Here is a 15,232-nt window from a genome sequence, read left to right on the forward strand (position 1 = left end):
CATAAGTTTGTTTTCTATGTCTGAGTCTGTTTCTGTTTTGTATGTACATTCATTTGTATTATTTTTAGATTCCACATATAAGTGATATCATATAACATTAGTCTTTCTCTGTCTGACTTATTTCACTTAGTATGATATTCTCTAGGTCCATCCATGTTGCTGCAAATGGTATCATTTCATTCCTTTTTATGGCAGAGCAATATTCCATTATATATATACACCACATCTTCTTAAACCAATTATCTGTTTATGGACATTTGGGTCGTTTCCATGTCTTGGCTACTGTATTGTAAATAGTGCTGCTATGAACACTGGGGTACATGTATCTTTTCAAATTAGAGTTTTCATCTTCTTTGGATATATGCCCAGGATTGGGATTGCTGGATCATGTGGTAGCTTTATTTTTAGTTTTTTGTTTTTTGTTGTTGCTTTTTTTTAACATCTTTATTAGAGTACAATTGCTTTACAATGGTGTATCAGTTTCTGCTTTATAACAAAGTGAATCAATTATACACATACATATGTCCCCACATCTCTTCCCTCTTGCATCTCCCTCCCTCCGACCCTCCCTATCCCACCCCTCTAGGTGGTCACAAAGCACCAAGGTGATCTCCCTGGGCTATGAGGCTGCTTCCCACTAGCTATCTATTTTACCTTTGGTAATGTATATATGTCCATGCCACTCTCTCACTTTGTCCCAGCTTACCCTTCCCCCTCCCCGTATCCTCAAGTCCATCCTCTAGTAGGTCTGCATCTTTATTCCCGTCTTGCCCCTGGGTTCTTCTGACCATCTTCTTTTTTTCAGATTCCATATATATGTATTAGCATACGGTATTTGTTTTTCTCTTTCTGACTTACTTCACTCTGTATGACAGACTCTAGGTCCATCCACCTCACTACAAATAACTCAATTTCGTTTCTTTTTATGGCTGAGTAATATTCCATTGTATATATGTGCCACATCTTCTTTATCCATTCATCTGTTGATGGACACTTAGGTTGCTTCCATGTCCTGGCTATTGTAAATAGAGCTGCAATGAAGATTTTGGTACATGACTCTTTTTGAATTATGGTTTTCTCAGGGTATATGCCCAGTAGTGGGATTGCTGGGTGGTATGGTAGTTCTGTTTTTTGTTTTCTAAGGAACCTCCATACTGTTCTCCATAGTGGCTGTATCAATTTACATTCCCACCAACAGTGCAAGAGGGTTCCCTTTTCTCCACACCCTCTCCAGCATTTATTGTTTGTAGACGTTTTGACGATGGCCATTCTGACCGGTGTGAGATGATACTTCATTGCAGTTTTGATTTGCATTTCTCTAATAATTAGCAATATTCAGCATCTTTTCATGTGCCTGTTGGCCATCTGTATGTCTTCTTTGGAGAAATGTCTATTTAGGTTTTCTGCCCATTTCTTGATTGGGTTGTTAGTTTTTTTTGATATTGAGTTGTATGAGCTGTTTGCATATTTTGGATATTAACCCCTTGTCATTTACATTATTTGCAAATATTTAGAAATGGGCAGTTTAGTCTGGCAGCAAAGCTTCAGGTGCTACTGGCTGATACACCCAATCCACTCTTCAGAGTGAAACCTGGTCAGGAAACATACATCCTTCATCCCCAGAAGCCCCAGTCAGAGGTTCAAGGCAAAGTCTTGATTAACTCTATTACAGAAATGAGATACTCCTTAAGCTTCTCTTCCTTCCTACTGATAAAATGATAGACCAGGGCTTCCCTGGTGGCGCAGTGGTTGAGAATCTGCCTGCCAATGCAAGGAACATGGGTTCGAGCTCTGGTCTGTGAAGATCTCACATGCCGCGGAGCAACTAGGCCCGTGAGCCACAACTACTGAGCCTGTGCGTCTGGAGCCTGTGCTCCGCAACAAGAGAGGCCGCAATAGTGAGAGGCCTGCGCACCACGATGAAGAGTGGCCCCCGCTCGCCGCAACCAGAGAAAGCCCTCGCACAGAAACGAAGGCCCAACACACCCAAAAATAAATTAATTAAGTAATTAATTTAAAAAAAGAAATGATAGACCAAACCACAGGAAGTCATTTTCACTAGTTCAAAACTAAAATAGGAAAAGGATAAATTTGCCATCACAAAAGGTAACATGCCTTCCAGGTTTCTATGACAAATGAGAATTTTCTTGTTTTACTGAGGAAATGACATTATCAGAAATAGTCTCTTCGTGCAAATTAAAGCTGGTTCAGAAAACCATACAAAACTTAAATCATAAAATCATGGAATTTTTAAAATTTTTATACAATTTTAAAGGTTACTTTCCATTTACCGTTATTACAAATTATTGGCTACACTCCCCGTGTTGTACAATACATCCTTGCTCCTGTCTCACACACAAGAGTTTGTACCTCCCCCATCCCTACATTGCCCCTCTCCCTTCACTGGTAACCACTAGTTTGTCCTCTATACCTGTGAGTAAAATTACAGAAACTTTTTTTTTTTTTTTTTTTTTCAGTACACGGGCCTCTCACTGTTGTGGCCTATCCCGTTGCGGAGCACAGGCTCCAGACGCGCAGGCTCAGCGGCCATGGCTCACGGGCCCAGCTGCTCCGCGGCATGTGGGATCTTCCCGGACCGGGGCACGAACCCGTGTCCCCTGCATCGGCAGGCGGACTCTCAACCACTGCGCCACCAGGGAAGCCCAAATTACAGAATCTTAAAGACAAAATTTCAGAAGGCACTTAGACCAGAGCCCCTCCCTCAAAGTACATAGGAAGAAACTAATATCCAAATAAAATGACTCATTTGCTTTAGAAGCTCAGATCCATACACAAGTGAAAACACATTTTATAACTATAAGAGGAAAAAAAAAACACACATGGCTATTCAGCAGAGCTCAGATTTCCTAATTCTAACAAGTACTTTCTACCATACTCCAAAGCCTCTTCATGACTTTTAAATGAGGTCAGATGTTCAGAGTGAAGGGAGAGGGCAAGAAATGGAAGTTCTGAAGGGGGTAGAACGTACTGGGAAAAGCAGCTGCTATGAACACAGGAGTGCAGTCTAGAAACACGTATGAAGAGCCGTGGACAGGGTGGGGGGCCCACTTACATCAGAACCATGAGTCACAGGGGCAGAAATACAGAGCTGTACCTTTCTCTCCAACAGCTTCTGCAGTCCAGATCGAGGGAGGGAGGTGCAAATGTCTGAATCCCTCCAGGGCTGGAGTTTTATCAGCCGGCTGCTACAGAAGGTGATGAGGTCAAGAAATCAAGGACATTACCAAGAATGTGACTGAAGAAAGAATTTCAATGCCCTAAGAAGGAAGGGAAGACAGGAAAGGCTGACAGACATCAAGGAAGATGTTTGGCGTCAAGTCCCCAAGGAAGAGAAGGAATCTGTGTTTTGAGAGAACTGAGGGGAAAAGCTGGAGTGAAAGATGATGGACAGAAACTGGATGTTATAATTTATCTTTTCAAGATAAAAGCTCTCTTGAGTAAACATAAGATCTAGGATGTAGACACCATGTATCACCTGACTGAAATGAAAAAGACTACCGCTGGGAGGGAAGAGAGGCCAGGATTTGGAAGGGGTTATCTATGTGGCCATTAAAGGAAAGTAGAGGGAGTGACCTGGAAGGTCAGGGGATGAGGGTATGCAGCAAAAACAGGTAAACTTGAAAGTCACATAATACATCCTGAAGCTCCCCCAAAGCCGAAGATCATGTGACTCTTTATGGGTTGATATTCGAGCTTACTTGGATTTTTGTTTTGCTTTTAAGAGCTCTCACAGTACAGGGATAAGGAGCTTGCAATGAATATATCCGTATGGGTTTAGTGGCGTCATTAGGATCTGGTTGTGACTATAAAGCCAAGTAAATGTTAACACTTACACGTAGCATTTTCTATTACCAAGCCACATTTAATGCTCTCCTAATAACATACAGTATTTCCTCAAACATAAGACATCATTGATTTTAAGATAAATCAGTATTTACGTACCACTAGGAAAGAAAAAAATGCTGCCGATTTTTTTTTTTTTTTTTTTTTTTTTTGCGGTACGCTGGCCTCTCACTGTTGTGGCCTCTCCCGTTGCGGAGCACAGGCTCTGGACGCGCAGGCTCAGTGGCCAGGGCTCTCGGGCCCAGCCGCTCCGCGGCATGTGGGATCCTCCTCCCAGTCCAGGGCATGAACCCGTGTCCCCTGCATCGGCAGGCGGACTCTCAACCACTGCACCACTAGGGAAGCCCTGCTGCCAATTTTGATTGTAAAATGTCAATTGTAAAATTGCAATTTTAGATGTGGATACTGTGTATCATACATTAGGTGAAATATATTTTGAACTCATTGAATTCTTATAAAAGTTTTATGTATTTTATGTGGGATGTATTGTTATTATTGCCCCCATATTAGAGATAAACTGAGACCCAGAGAGATGATGTCCTTGCTCATGTTCACATGGTTAAATAAGGGGGCTCTGAACCCAGGAAGCCTGGCTACAGGATCTCCTCTGAATACTAGCCCAGTTCCATCAGTATTCATTGACGAGGCCAAACAAAAAATCATGGTAACACCACCCCAAGCTTTCCACTCTCACTACCAGAAGGAGCCAGCATTCTGGAGGGTCTGCAGCTGATGCAGCCTGAGGACTTGGACTTCCTCACAGGACTCACATCCCACAGAACAGATGTGACTCAGGCCCAGTCCTCTGCAGAGGATCTACCCCAATTAGCGGTTTCCTGAAAATTCATCCCTCATGGTACCAGCGAGTCAGCACCAACTCATCCCCACACGTCCACAGGTTTTTTCCACTTGGCCGTTACCATATCCATTCATCTTTAGTAATACTCTTCCTCTTCCAACTGTCATCATGTGCCTCATTTCGTGAGGGTGACTCCTGGAGCCCCATTCACAGCTGCTCCTAATAGAGAAGCCACAGCTGAATAAGTACCCAGATGCATCCAGCCCTCGGATTACACAGCCTCCGGCTGCTCTGCCCCTTTGGCTCTCTCAGCCAGCAAGCTGGGAGCCAGGCTCGTGGATTCACGCACTCCCGTCATAGCTCACTGCCTTAGTTACTATGGTAACAGATGTCAAAGAAATACAAAGTCAGAGTCACTGTTTCCATGTCCTATAAACATAGGAACAAGCCGTTCAACCTTGCTGGTAATCAAAGAAATATTAATAGTGTGTAAGATACCGTTTCTGTTCCTCTATTTGGAAACCATTTTTAAATCATGAAACCCAATGTTTAAAAAGCAATCAATAGAATCATGAAGTGTTAACATCGTCATCAACAGAAATGGACTGCTGCTAGAACCAGCTCGTATGAACCTTTACTGACTGTCTTCTATGAATTGGGCATTGTGCTAAGAGGTTTGCCTTATGTACTCTAATCCTTAGAGGGAGACACGATAGTATCCCATCGTGTAGGACACCGGGAGTCACTGGTTAAGAAAATAAAATGGGGCTTCCCTGGTGGCGCAGTGGTTGAGAGTCCGCCTGCTGATGCAGCGGACACGGGTTCGTGCACCGGTCCGGGAAGATCCCACATGCCGCGGAGCGGCTGGGCCCGTGAGCCATGGCTGCTGAGCCTGCGCGCCCGGAGCCTGTGCTCCGCAACGGGAGAGGCCACAACGGTGAGAGGCCCGTGTACCACAAAAAAAAAAAAAAAAAAAAAAGAAAATGCGTACTATCTTTGAGAAGGTCAGTTTGGCTGTAGGTATCCTCTCGTAACTGAGACAGCAGACTCCGGACCCAGGAGGCCTGGTTTGCGTCCTAGCTCTGCCACTTACAAGCCGTGGGATCTGGCTTGAGTTATTTCACACCTTCTGTGCCTGTTTTCTCACCCTTAAGTAAGGGTAACGATGATTCCTACCTCACGAGGCTGTTGTAAAGATGAGTTAATATTTGTACAGTACTTAGAGCAGTGCCTGGCACATAGGTGTATGAGACATATTTTTAGCTGTTAGTGCTACTCTTATTTCATCTTCACTCTTAACTGATAACTTTGCTTCCTATTTCACTGAAAAACTGAAGCAGCCAGAAGAACCTCTGCATCCTCCCACCTACCAGCATTGATACCCATATTCTCTGCCCTTGGGTCTGTTACTAGAGATGACTTTTCATGCTCTTGGATCTGTTCACTAGAGATGACTCTTCATGCTCTTGGATCTGTTACAACAGATGACTTTTCATGTATTATCAAAGCCAACCCCTCTGCTAGTACATAAGATCTCTATCCTAATCATTCTCTTAAAGAGATCATTCCAGGAAGTCTGCCTTCTTCCTACCTCAAATTTCCCCTTTCTGTTGGAACCTTCTCTCTGGCATACAAAAGAGCTATTATGTCTCCCATCTTAATCAGAACAAAATGAAACCTTTCTTTTGATCCCACATGCCCCACCAGCTACTACTCCCACTTTAGTTCCTTTTGCAAAACTGCTCAAAAAAGTGGTCTCCATACTGTGTCCAACTGCCATTCTCTTAAAGCCACTCCGAATTAGACTTTTGCCCCTAACCCCTTCCACCAGTGCCCTCTATGCTTCTAAATTCAGTGGTCAATTCTCAGTCCTTACTTTTCCTGCTCTACCATTTGACACACTCCCTCCCCCCCACCCCCACTCCTTGATACACTTTTTCTACTGAGCATCCAGAACTCCACCATCTCTTGCTTTTCCTGCTGCCACACTGCACACTCTTTCTCAGTTTACTTTGCTGATTCCTCCTCTTCACCTCAATCTCCTCCTGCTGGAGCTCCCCAGGGTCACTCACTCCTGGTTCCCCTTTTCTATCTACACTCAGCATCTCACCAGTCTGAGTTTTAAATATCAACTTTTCTATGCACAAATGACTCCCTGATATATATCTGCAGCTCAGAAGCCCTCCTCCCCAACTCCACGCTCATATAGCATCCAAATGCCTGCAAACACTTCCTTGTATATGTCAGATCGACACCTCAAGTTTCACACATCAGGAATAATGCCTGGTCTTCCCCCTACCAGCCACAGTCCTCTCCTCCAGTCGATGGCCATTCCATCCTTCCATGGCTCAAATCAAAAACTCTGCTGTCTTCCCTGACAGTTCTCCTGCACATCCAACCTATCAGGAAATCCCGATGGTTCTGCCTCCAAAACAAATCCAGAATCTGATTATTTTTTACTGCCTCCTTTGCTATACCCATAGTCCATGCCACCATCCCCTGAGCAAGCACAATTTCTTGCCTGGATCACCATAATGATCTAATAACTGTGATGTGGGTCTGCCTGGCCCCAGACTCCCCTTCCCTGTGCCCCAGTCCCTAATTCAACACAGCAGCCAGAGTGGGGTTTTCCAGACAAAAAGAAAATCAAGCCTCTGCTCAAAATTCTCTCACAGCTCCTGCCATTTCACTCTCAGCACAAATGCCAACATCAAACAAGATTCCACACAGGCCTGCAACACTGCCTGTCAGGGGTTCCTTCATCTGTTTTGTGCCATGGACCCCTTTGGCAGTTGGCAGTGTCTATGGATCCCTTCTCCAAATAATATTTTTAGATGTATAAAATGAAATACAATGGACTACAGAGGAAACCAACTCAGTTTTAATTTTAATTGTGATATAGTGACACATGTACTCCCTTTATTAATACATTAAATAAGGGGATCTAGTGGCAGGTCTAATCACTAATATAATTTTGATGTGATGTGGTGATGAACACAACCATATTTTAAGATATCTGCAACACCTATCATGTGATATGATAATATCTATGAGTTCTATTGCTGACAAGGTCATTGGTTCTACTAAGTTATTCTAGGTTTTTGGTCTGCTGAAAAATGTTAAATTTCAGTTAGATGTTATTGTTAAAAATAAAAGTGAAAATGTTGCCCACCCAAATTAATAGACCCCTGAATTCTATCCCTGGACTCCTTAGAGGTCCTTAGACCCCAGGTTAAGAAGAGATGACTCTACATTTCTTCTCAAATCTCCTTTTCTGGCTAATTGCTTAACAGCTGCAGTTACCCAGACCACACAACACCCATTCTGTACTCAGAGCCTTTGGACTGGAGCTTCCCTTCCCCTGCATTCCCTTAACTCTTTTTCTCTTTTCTTATTTCTTTGCTCAAATGTCACAGTCTTAAGGAGTCCTACCCTGACCACACTATTTAAAACTGTAACCAACCCTTCCACTACAATCCCAATGCCTCTCATCTGGCTCTTCTTTTCCATAGCATTTATCGCCATCTAATCTACAATTTATTTACTTTATTTCTTTATTATCTCTATTTACCACTATCGTCCTCCCCCACTCCCTTAGAAGGCAAGCTCCTATAAAGCTGGAATTGTTTTCTTCTTGATTCACTGATGTATTCAAATGCCTTGAACAAGTCCTGGCATATAGGAGGTGTTCAGGCAATACTACTTAAATAAATGATGCATTTCAAATAAAATTACTGTTGAATGTATATTATGTGAATTATTTCCTCTATACACAATTCCATGTAAGAACACATTATAGCATTTTATCCTTTCATCATCCCTCCATATCCGATATTTCTTTCCATTCATTCCAAAGTGGATCCTCATTTCAGTTCTTAGAAATGTCCCTATATTTACTGAAAAAGGATGGGGCATGGTGTGAGCTGGTATAAGGTGACATGCCTATCAGTTTAATGGTGCAAAACCAAGGTTCAAATATTGGCTTCTCTCTTTACTAGCTTTGCAAAGCCCAAGAAAAGTATATAATTTTTTCTAAGCTGCAGTACCCTCTTTAGTAAACTATGAATAATTATCTACCTCATAATATTACACTAAGGATTACAGTTATTTAATCCATGTATAACATTTAGTTCATTTCCATAGGACCTGACAGACGTAAAACACAGATTCGTTATTAGTTATTATCACTGAGAAAGGGAAATACCCTCTTGGAGTACAAGCAGCAGAGTATCCATTTATGCCATTTATGAGTGTCTGGCATCCCCTCCTCTCAGAAAGGATAATTTAGAAGAGATTTCTAACTTGTAAAAGCAATATAAGCATGTTTATATTTAAGAATTGGAATTCAGAAAACATGAAAAATCCACCCAAGACGCCACTGTTAGTATTTTGCTGTACTTCTTTCTATTCTCTGTCCTACACATCTTATCAGGGTTGTAACCATTCACACCTAGTTTTTTTTTTTTTTTTAATCTTTATTGGAGTATAATTGCTTTGCAAAGGTGTGTTAGTTTCTGCTTTATAACAAAGGGAATCAGCTATACATATAAAAAATATGGAACACGTCACGCATTTGCACATCATCCTTGCGCAGGGGCCATGCTAATCTTCTCTGTATCATTCCAATTTTAGTATATGTGCTGCCGAAGCAAGCACCACATCTAGTTTTTTTTTTTTTTTTTTTTGCGGTACGCAGGCCTCTCACTGCTGTGGCCTCTTCCGTTGCGGAGCACAGGCTCCAGACACACAGGCTCAGAGGCCATGGCTCACGGGCCCAGCCGCTCCGCGGCATGTGGGATCTTCCCAGACTGGGACACGAACTCGTGTCTCTTGCATCGGCAGGCGGACTCTCAACCACTGTGCCACCAGGGAAGCCCCCACATCTAGTTTTTAAAATGACTTTGAACTCTGTAGTAACTGACTTATTTCTGATCCTTATTAAGAATCCTGAATAGCCAAAACAAACTTGAGAAAGAAGAATGGAGCTGGAGGAATCACTGTCCCTGACTTCAGACTATATTATAAAGCTATGATAATCAAAACTGTATGGCACTGGCACCAAAAACAGACACATAGATCAATGTAACAGGATAGAGAGCCCAGGTATAAACCCACACACGTACAGTCAATGAATCTAAAACAAAGGAGGCAAGAACATACAATGGAGAAAAGACAGTCTCTTCAATAAGTGGTGCTGGGAAAACAGGACAGCTACATGTAAAAGAATGAAATTATAACATTCTCTAACACCATATACAAAAATAAACTCAAAATGGATTAAAGACCTAAATGAAAGACCAGATACTATAAAACTCCGACAGGAAAACATAGGCAGAACACTCCTTGTTATAAATCGCAGCAATATATTTTTGGAACTGCCACCTAGAGTAATGGAAATAAAAACAAAAATAAACAAATGGGACCTAATTAAACTTAAAAGCTTTTGCACAGCAAAGGAAACCATTAACAAAATGAAAAGACAAAATGTGGAATGGGAGAAAATATTTGCAAACAATGTGACTGACAAGGAATTAATTTCCAAAATACACAAACACCTCATACAGCTCCATATCAAATAACAAGCAATCCAATCAAACAATAGGCAGAAGACCTGAATAGACATTTCTCCAAAGAAGACATACAGATGGCCAACAGGCACATGAAAAGATGCTCAATATCACTAATTATTAGAGAAATGCAAATCAAAACTGCAATGAGGTATCACCTCATTATCACACATCAGTCAAAATGTCTATCATCAAAATGTCTACAAATAATGAATGCTGGAGAGGGCGTGGAGAAAAGGGAACCCTCCTACACTGTTGGTAGGGATGTAAATTGGTGCAGCCATTATGGAGAACAGTATGGAGGGTCCTTAAAAAAGTAAAAATAGAGCTACTGTATGATCCAGCAATCCCAATCCTGGGCATATGTCCAGAATAGATGAAAACTCTTAATTCAAAAAGATATATGCACCCCAATGTTCACAGCAGCACTATTTACAATAGCCAAGACATGGAAACAACCCACGTACACATAAGCAGATGATTAGTTTAAGAAGATATATATACATATATATGCAATGGAATATTACTCAGCCATAAAAAAGAATGAAATATTGCCATTTGCAGCAACATGGATGGACCTAGAGAATAAGTGAAGTCAGACAGAGAAAGACAAATGTTATATGATATCACTTATATGTGGAATCTAAAAAATAATACAAATAAATGTATATACAAAATAGAAACAGACTCAAAGCACAGAAAACATGGTTACCAAAGGGGAAACGGGGGGGGGAGGGATAAATTACGAGTTTTGGATTAACAGATACACACTACTATACATAAAATAGATAAACAACAAGGTCCTACTGTATAGCACAGGGAACTGTATTTAATATCTTGTAATAACCTATAACGGAAATAATCTGAAAAATGTACATATATATATATATATATACATATACACACACACACACACACATACCTGAATCACTTTGCTGTATACCTGAAACTAACACAACATTTTAAATCAACTATACTCCAAAAAAAATTTTTTAAATAAATAAAGACATTGATTCACTTTAGAGAAAGAAAAGAACAAAGCAAGACAGAAACCACACTCCCATCTCACTGACCTCCCAGAGACGCGGCTCAGAGTTCTGGATGACCAGCTCATACCTGACACAGAAGCAGGATGGTCCTCCAGGTACAGCACAACAGGACAGAATGTCTTTGTTCCTGGTAGTGACACTGACATTCCCACTCTCCTTCAAACACCCTACAGCTGATCTGAGTTTGGATGAGGAGGGGAAAGAAAGTGTGAGGAGGTTGGGGGAAGAGTCTAGAAGCTTCTTCCCTGAGACTCTAGAGAGATGGGCTGACTCCACAGGTGCGAGGGTGGGAAGGGAAGGGAGCAAGTACTCTGAGAAGGCTCATACCTGAGGGAATTGGCTGGTTCCTTTATAACTTTAGGCTCCGGTTCTAGCCACTAAGAACCAGGCAGTAAGCCACAGGGAAAGGAGCTCTGCGATGCCCTCGGTAAAGGCAAACAGCATTGACACGTTTTGCAGAAATGAATCTGCCACTTTCAGTTTCTTTGGCACACAGAACTAAATAAATGTCAGCTATTATCACACACATGATCATGCCCAGATCACATCCAGTGAGCTACATTTTTAACATGGTCACAGGTGATTCTGAGGCAGCAGGTTTCAAAGTACACACCAGAACGGTGCTCTTCAAACTTACACTCATACACCCACTACAGTGTTTCTAAAAAAATACCATACTCCTCACACATTTTTTAATTGGCACCTGAAATTTGTCACTGTAAGTTTAAACAGTTGCAAAAACAAATTCTGGACAATTTATGAATACTGATCTTAAAAATGTAACGATTACTCTTTCAAATGTAGTTCATAGACTCTAATAATACCATGTTTGCCATTCAGCATTATCTGTTTAAAAAGGCTGTGAACAAATGGCTTTAACATTCAGGAATTTTACCTGGTTCCTTTTCCTCCTTTTAAACATTTCAATTTCTTTTCTTTTTAACAGAATTTATCCAAAAGTAATAGTTTTATGCTTCAATGCCTATTATTCACCTTCTCATAATTTCCAAGGAATACAAATGTAAAAATGATTTTTAAACATTTTCTCTGATCACAAAAGTAGTTTTAGGTTTACTTCTGGGCTGAGTTATAAAAATATTTTATTAGCACCTAACGTATGAAAACATATTGAAATGTGATAATTATTAAAAATTAAAATTTAATTGGAAATGTATCTTATTGGAATGGATAGGATCAATTTTTTGGTCCTCTAATAAAGGCTTCCCAGATACCATTATTTGAAATTATCCTTTCTTTGACACCCTGGAGGTTTTCACATCTGAGCAAGGTAGAGCAAGATTTGCAATAGGTGAGATACCTTCCCTTTATAAATTGGGTAGGCGATCCATTTAAATTAAGAGAGTACTAATGAAAGCTGAGGATCTGGAAGGTAATTTGCTCAAAATTATCCATGCCTCTACCCCTTGGAGGGTCCTTCTGCATCCCCCAGTTTAAAGACTATTGATCTAGCACTATATCCAAAATACCTATGCATCTTGTGAAAAAGGCAGATTCATGGACCCTACTCCAGATACCTGAATTAATAGTATCCCCAGATTACTTTTCCCCTCACTAAAGATTGAGAGACGAATTGGGATATAAAACAAACGCATAAAATGTTAAATGATGTACAATTTAAATAAAAATTCAACAATAGACAACCTATCATAGATAGTACCTGATGGCCAAAGGATTCGGAGACACTCATGAGAGGGTGGGATAGTCAAAGGTTTTTTTTTTTTCTTTTTTAAAGGCTTTCTAAAGGAAGCAACGCTGGAACTGGGGGAACGATGGGTAGAATGTGAAAGATAAAGAGGCAGAGGTAAATGGTTTACCAAGTTTGAAATGTAAGGTATTGATTTTGTTGACTAGGAAGGAGCAATTAATGCCCTCAAAAAGTGACTCATCACAGAGACTCCCTGGTGGGACGGCACTGGGTTATAGCGCCTGAGTGGTACAAACATAATTACTTACTGTTGAAGACAGAAATACGTTGAGAATATTAATTTAGTGAAATTGGTTTTAGACAACTCGTTTCATGTGAGTTTGTTTCAGGCAAATTGATCTAGAGTTGAACACATATTTTATCTATGGATTGGGTAATCCATAAACATAAGGATAACTATATATCACTATTAAGTCCCACGTTCATTCCAGGCTGGGCAAAAAAAAATGAGTTCAAATTCAAATTATTTTATTCTTCTAGTAGCCCTGGCAATAGGCTTAGCAAAAGGTATAAGCCATCACCGAAAATGAAACCAAGAGCACCTAGGCTTTTTATTAACTCCGATTCCGTTATCACTGAGTATCACAAAGGTTTTTTAAAACGCATCTGTTCACAGGAAAGTAGAAATCACTGACTGCCCCTATCATCTATCCTTTGGACCACTATAAGGACCACTCCAAATTGGTCTTCCTACTTCTCCACAGCAGCCACTCACCTCCCTGCCAGATCCATACTCATCCTCAATACCTCTAAAGCAGTCTGACAACACCTGTATTTGGTTCTGTTACTCTCCTGCCTAGAACCTTCACGCCATATAATTTCTCTCTCTCCTGAAGACCTGACCTCCTCAAAGTCTACAGACATAATGCCTTTGCATATCATTCCCCTTGCCTCTTATCTATCAGTCATAATAAACTACCTGCTATTCTTCAAACAAGTCCTGCTCCATCCTTCCTCTGCCTGTTTGGTCTAGCTTGCCTCCACCTGACTTATCCAGCCTACTATCTTCCATGTCTGCTCAGGAGGCCTGTCCTAGTTCCCCCAAATAGGATTGATCATACTCTCCTTTGTGTTCTATGATATGCAATACATTCTTCAATAAGAGTATTAGACCATTTTATTGCACTTATCTGTGTACATTTCATCTCTCTCTCCCCCATGCTACTCTCTGTCACCTACCTACTACCCTGCCACCAAAAATAAACAAACAAAAAGAACCAAGTTGCTTGAGTGAAAGGATCTTGCCTGATACATCTCTGAATTCTAAGCATCTATCAAACTTACCCATATGTAGTAGATGCTCAGTAATTATTTGCTAAATGAATGCATGAACATATTATTATTTGTAATACTGGAATTAATAATCAATGAATTAGACACTAATAATGCGCTAGATGTTACTAAATAAGAGGTAGGTATGATCTAGAAGCAACAGTAACTCTGATGTCACCACCATTTACCTGCAACTTCTAAGATTACAACACAAGATAGAATGAATATGTGTTCTAACTAAGTCAAGGGAAATCCCCTAGGAGTCGCCCTCACTATGCCATGTAACTCAACAAACAATAGCAACTGTTTTTCAAGGTTCATTTCCACTTATCTTGATTGGTGCTACACTGAAGAAGAAATCTTAACGCTGAGGAAAAAAATAACATCAGAGAACACAGGGGGCAGACCTAAAAACCATTTGGTTGTTGTTTCCATTTTAACAAATCCAGTGCTCCACTGTGGAGTCACTGTATACCTTGCTATTAAAATGTCCCCATAGTTTCCCTTATCTTGAATTCACAAAATTCATTATATTTGGCTAAGATCTTTCCTTATTAAAAATGACCAGAAAATCAGCAAATCAAATTCAGCATTTCATCATGATGAAATAATGCAGAGATGGTTGCACACTAATGAATCTAAAATGCAATTACTGGATAATCAGATTAAAGAAAATCACATGAATCACACAGTCATTTCAGTAAATATACCCCTCATACAGTAAACTCAAACTAATTTTTGTGATATCAACACTTAGAAGCCCAGATATATAAAGAATGTTCCTTAACTTGATAAAGATAATTGACCAAAAAAAAATCTCTGACCAACATAATTTTTTTTTTTATCGGTCCTTAAATAGATTTTATTTTATTTTTATTTTTTTGCTTTATAACAAATTTAATCAGTTATACATATACATATGTTCCCATATCCCCTCCCTTTTGCGTCTCCCTCC

At 40.4% G+C, this 15,232-nt stretch overlaps 1 protein-coding gene across 5 annotated transcripts in view; it reads right to left on the bottom strand.

Moving 5' to 3' along the window:
* Window positions 1–15,232, bottom strand: part of FMN1 (formin 1) — a gene marked incomplete at its 5' end in the record, with an annotated part of 410,703 nt that overhangs the window by 273,321 nt on the left and 122,150 nt on the right. Inside the window, one exon of one of the 5 annotated variants that reach the window (XM_081226862.1) lies at window positions 4,810–4,873. The exons of the other annotated variants lie outside the window; for them this stretch is intronic. Coding sequence (XP_081082988.1) covers window positions 4,810–4,870 — 61 coding nt within the window. Of the gene's footprint in view, window positions 1–4,809; window positions 4,874–15,232 lie in introns of those variants that run through there. 5 annotated transcript variants of the gene reach the window in all.

This window comes from Mesoplodon bidens (assembly GCF_964165515.1).
Source record: "Mesoplodon bidens genome assembly, chromosome: 3".
Taxonomy (NCBI): domain Eukaryota; kingdom Metazoa; phylum Chordata; class Mammalia; order Artiodactyla; family Ziphiidae; genus Mesoplodon; species Mesoplodon bidens.